Genomic DNA, 4858 nt, shown 5'->3' on the forward strand with positions numbered 1-4858 from the left:
TATATGACTTATACGACTTGTTTATTTTAATGTATATAAATTATGCCTTAACATAAATAAATACAAAAGTAAAACAAGTTTAATTGTAAGTCTGAGAATCAACTCAGTGCTATAGGGAACAGGACTTTTCCAGTGTTTCACTAAAGAGCTGTGCATCGTGGTGCACACCTGTAATCCCACTACTCTGGGAGGCAGAGAAGGATCGCGAGTTTGAGCCCAGCTTGTACAACTCAGAAACTTAGTGAGGCCCTGTCTCACTAAGAAAAAAACAAAGAGCTAAACATCTAACTCAGTATCCTGAGTTCAATCCCTAGTACTGTAAAAACAAACAAAAGCATTAGGATGTAATGAAACACATTAGCACATCAATAAAAGGCTTCAAGAAGTGAGCTTGTTTTTTCCCTTAAAATGACAAGAAAGGGGCCAGGGAGATAGCTCAGGGGTCTAAAGTGCCTGCTTAGGCAAAGCACAGGGACCTCGGTTCCATCCCCGGCACCACATGCTGCACCAGGTCCACTCCCAGGGCAGGCTGAGCTGGCCACAAAAAAATAAGTAAATAAATGACAAGGAAGGGCTGGGGAGATAGTTCAGTGGTCTAAGCACCTGACTGGCAAATGCAAAGGACCTTGTTTCGATCCCTGGTACCACATGCTGTGCTGTGCCAGACTTGGAATACAGGCAGATGCGTGCCTATAATCTGAACACTGGGGAGGCTGAGATAGGAGGGGCAGTACAAGTCTGAGCTGTGTAGTAAGATCCTACACCAAATAAATGTTTGTAAAATGACAAGGAACAAACTTCAGCATGTATACTAAAAACAAAGATGCACAGCCTAAGGATGGCACAGCAATTAAAGAAAAAAAGGTAGACAGTAAAGCTGTTCAAAGATTCACCAATGAAAAACTACACCAAATACTATATCGTATTCATAATTTCTATATTCTCTAGCATCCAATCAGCTGTGTCTCTGATGAAAAGAAATATCCAAAATAAAAACTCTGGTTGTAATTAAGATCTGCTTTCATATCTATTATATCATCAAGGTTTTTAATCTAAAATTCAGATAGAAGCCTGGTAGGGTGACTGGCACATTCCTATAATCCCAGCACTTGGGAGGCTGAAGCAGGAGGACTGCCACAAATTTGAGGCCAGCATGGACTACACAGTCAGTTCAAGGCCATCCTGGACTACATAGTAAGACCTTGTCTCAAACAAAACAAAAAAAAAAGGAAGATGTAAACAAACAGAATTCATCAATATGTAAAAAGGACAATGTACCACGATTAGGTAGAAGTTATCCAGAAATGTAAAGCTGATTCAACACCGGCAAATCAATCTGTATAATTCATCATATCAACATAAAATAAGAAGCAATAGCAGTCACCACCACCAGTCTAATTTTGTTAACACATATGTGCTTCAACAAAGCACAGATCCATGTATTATCAATCTAGTAATATTCTAATATCACTGGATTAACACTTTGGCCTTGTAGGCCTTATTTCTATTCTTTTTGAGAAAGTGTCTCACTGTGTAGTGAGGCTGACCTTGAACTTGCTTGTGTGTAGCCCAAGCTGGCCTCGGGCACTCCTCCTGTCTCAACCTCCCAAGTGCTGGGAATACAGGTATATGCCTCCATACCCAAACTTACTTCTATTTTATTTATTTATTTATTTATTTATTTATTTATTTATTTATTGTCTTTTTAAGAAAAGGTCTTGTCATGCAGTCAGCAATCGGGCTGGCCTTGAACTCACTTTGTAGTCCAGCATAGCCTCAACTTGCAGCAATCCTCTTGCCTCAGCCTACCAAGTGCTAGGATTACAGGTATAGGCCATCATACCTGGATCTTTATTTCTACTCTTGAAAGAAAGAATTTAGGATATCCCTTAGCTCTTAACTTTACCTTAGACAAATAATTTATTGAGTATCAAACTCAGTTCGTGACACTGGTCTGGATTCTAACAATACAGAAGTAAAACCAAGCAAACAAAAATTCCTTTCTTCATGGAGTTAATGGCTTAGTCCAATTATGGATAGACAATTTTAACTAAAATCCCCGTTTTTAAATGTATTTAGTACAGGGTCTACAGGGTCTCACTGCACAGATCAGACTCAGTGATGCTCCTGTTTTTCAGCTTCCCCAGCTCTTGACTCAGCATACCCTGGGAGTGGGGGTGGCACAGCACACCAGGAATCGAAACACTGTCCCTATGTCTGCCTAAGCAGGTACTTTAATCCACTGAGCTATCTGGGCGGCCCAAAGCTTAGATTTTCTTTCTTTTTCTTTTCTTTTGATATCGGGAATCAAACTCAGGACTTTGCATTTGCCAGGCAAGGGCTTACACCACTGAGCTATTTTATCTCCCTGGCCCTAACTAAAATTCCGAACTGCTCATTTCTTGATTTTTTTTTCTCTTAAATTCTGTAGTTTCCTTCAGGTTCCTCTACATATAGTCCTTTAGGTTCCCAATTAATTACCATGTCTTTGGAAAGGCTGAAGTCTTTAAGAGAAAGCTTTCCCCTCTCAATCTGTTCATGAAAAAGCATTCATTACAAATAATACCAACCTCATCAGATTAGCTGGTATACTGACACAGTGCTCATACTGTAGCAATTAGAAGCATTTTATAGTTCACCTTTCCAGCACCAAAGCCAAGCCTTTATATGTAAGTAAGCCATTTTCCTGGACAAATCTCTAAAGCAAGTCCCTGAAGACCATCACAGAGTAACTGGAAATAACAACTGGAACGAGCCTCTTGAAGAATAATGCATTAATATAAGTTAAGGAGGTATGTGGACTAACTTTTCACACAGTCAACACAAGTGGTTCTGGTCCTTAGATGACAATGTTTATTTCATTCTAACTTTGGAAGCCTTCATCAGGTTACTGGACTAAAACAGAAGCACCTAAAACAGCCTTCGGAATGAAAATCTGCTCTCCTACTAACTGGTACATTTTGTGTCTTCCTACAAGGTGAAAAAGGAATGTAAGGGCTGGTGAGATAGCTCAGCGGACTAAGTGCCTCCTTAAGCAAGCAATAGAGACTGAGGTTTGATCTCTGGTACCACATGCCATGCCAGCCCTGCCCCCGGGCATGCTGACCAGCCACGAAGACCTGGCATGGTAGCACAGGCCTGTAACCCCAGCACTGGGCAGGCTGAAAACAGGAAGATCACTATGAGTCGGAGCTGTGCAGTGAGACTCTGTACCAAATACATTTTTAAAAATGTAGTAAAAGGCTGGCACTAACAGCTGTGTGAGAATTGGAAGGAGCATTTTAGCCACTTGAAGCTTCTATTCTGTACTAGAATTAGTTCTCCAGCATCCCTGACTCATGGTCAATGATCTATGTCCCTGGTTCAAATAAGATCAATGACCTCGTAAGGCTATCTAGCCTACTGGAAGACAATTCTGGTAAGATCTCTGGGGTTTTTTGCATTTTGTTTGTTTATGTATTTGATAAAGATCTTTTAATGAACTTAAATGCTTCATGTAACACTCATTAAACATTATTCTGACCACTGCAGTACCTTAGATTAAGTCTTGTGCTCTTTTTTTTTTTATTTGTCCATGAAATACTGTGAAGAATCATTGTGTCGAGGTGGTTGCCTTAGTGGAGCCCTCTGGTTGTGTGTCCGAGGTGCTGCCGCTGCAGTCGCGGACGGTTTGCTGAGCCCGTTAGTGCTCCGCATCGAGACTGACGCCGCCGTCATGTCCCGCTACCTGCGCCCCCCTAACACGTCTCTGTTCGTCAGGAATGTGGCCGACGACACTAGGTCTGAAGATTTACGGCGTGAATTTGGCCGCTATGGTCCAATAGTTGATGTCTATGTTCCACTTGATTTCTACACGCGACGTCCAAGAGGATTTGCTTATGTTCAATTTGAGGATGTTCGTGATGCTGAAGATGCTTTACATAATTTGGACAGAAAATGGATTTGTGGACGTCAGATTGAAATACAGTTTGCACAGGGGGATCGGAAGACACCAAATCAAATGAAAGCCAAGGAAGGAAGGAATGTGTACAGTTCTTCACATTACGATGATTATGACAGATATAGACGTTCTAGGAGCCGGAGCTATGAAAGGAGGCGATCAAGAAGTCGGTCTTTCAATTACAACTATAGAAGATCTTATAGTCCTAGAAACAGTAGACCGACTGGAAGACCACGACGTAGCAGAAGCCATTCCGACAATGATAGATTCAAACACCAAAATCGATCTTTTTCAAGATCTAAATCCAATTCAAGATCATGGTCCAAGTCCCAGTCCAAGAAAGAAATGAAGCCTAAATCACGTTCTAGGTCTGCATCTCACACCAAAACTAGAGGCACCTCTAAAACAGATTCCAAAACACATTATAAGTCTGGCTCAAGATATGAAAAGGAATCAAGGAAAAAAGAACCACCTAGATCCAAATCTCAGTCAAGATCACAGTCTAGGTCTAGGTCAAAATCTAGATCAAGGTCTTGGACTAGTCCTAAGTCCAGTGGCCACTGATAGTATAAACCATGATAATTTTTAGGCATGTATCATTCATTTACTCATAGTTTGGTACACTTAAATTATCAGGATTACAATGTTGCAATGATGCATAAAAAACATTTGTTAGTTTCCCTGTACCAGGCAATGGTTATAATTAAAATGATATGCTGTTCAGAAGACACTTTTAAGAGTCCAGTTTGTTTAATGTTATGGGCAGCTACCAATATGTGGTGTCTCTGTATATTTTTGTAAAGATTCTCATTTTTTATGCTTGAAGTATTTGGTGAAAAGATGTTGGTTGACCATAATTTGCAACATTGTCTTATTAAACTTTCATACCCATATTCGGTAGAACTGTTAACCTAGAAA

The 4858-nt window shown here is 40.4% G+C and overlaps 2 protein-coding genes across 4 annotated transcripts in view; one reads left to right on the plus strand and one right to left on the minus strand.

Moving 5' to 3' along the window:
- Positions 1–4858, minus strand: part of LOC101574099 (ubiquinol-cytochrome-c reductase complex assembly factor 1) — a 114092-nt gene that overhangs the window by 82006 nt on the left and 27228 nt on the right. The window lies entirely within an intron of this gene.
- The window catches only part of LOC101572782 (serine/arginine-rich splicing factor 10-like), a 3929-nt gene continuing 2682 nt past the window's right edge, over positions 3612–4858 (plus strand). Inside the window, exon 1 of one of the 2 annotated variants that reach the window (XM_012514682.2) lies at positions 3612–4308. In XM_012514682.2, the coding sequence (XP_012370136.1) occupies positions 3716–4308 (593 nt within the window). In that variant the 5' untranslated portion in view covers positions 3612–3715. The remainder of the gene's footprint in view (positions 4309–4858) is intronic. The other variant, XM_023714853.1, reaches the window with a different exon arrangement.

This window comes from Octodon degus, unplaced genomic scaffold (assembly GCF_000260255.1).
Source record: "Octodon degus isolate 3935 unplaced genomic scaffold, OctDeg1.0 scaffold00037, whole genome shotgun sequence".
Lineage (NCBI taxonomy): Eukaryota > Metazoa > Chordata > Mammalia > Rodentia > Octodontidae > Octodon > Octodon degus.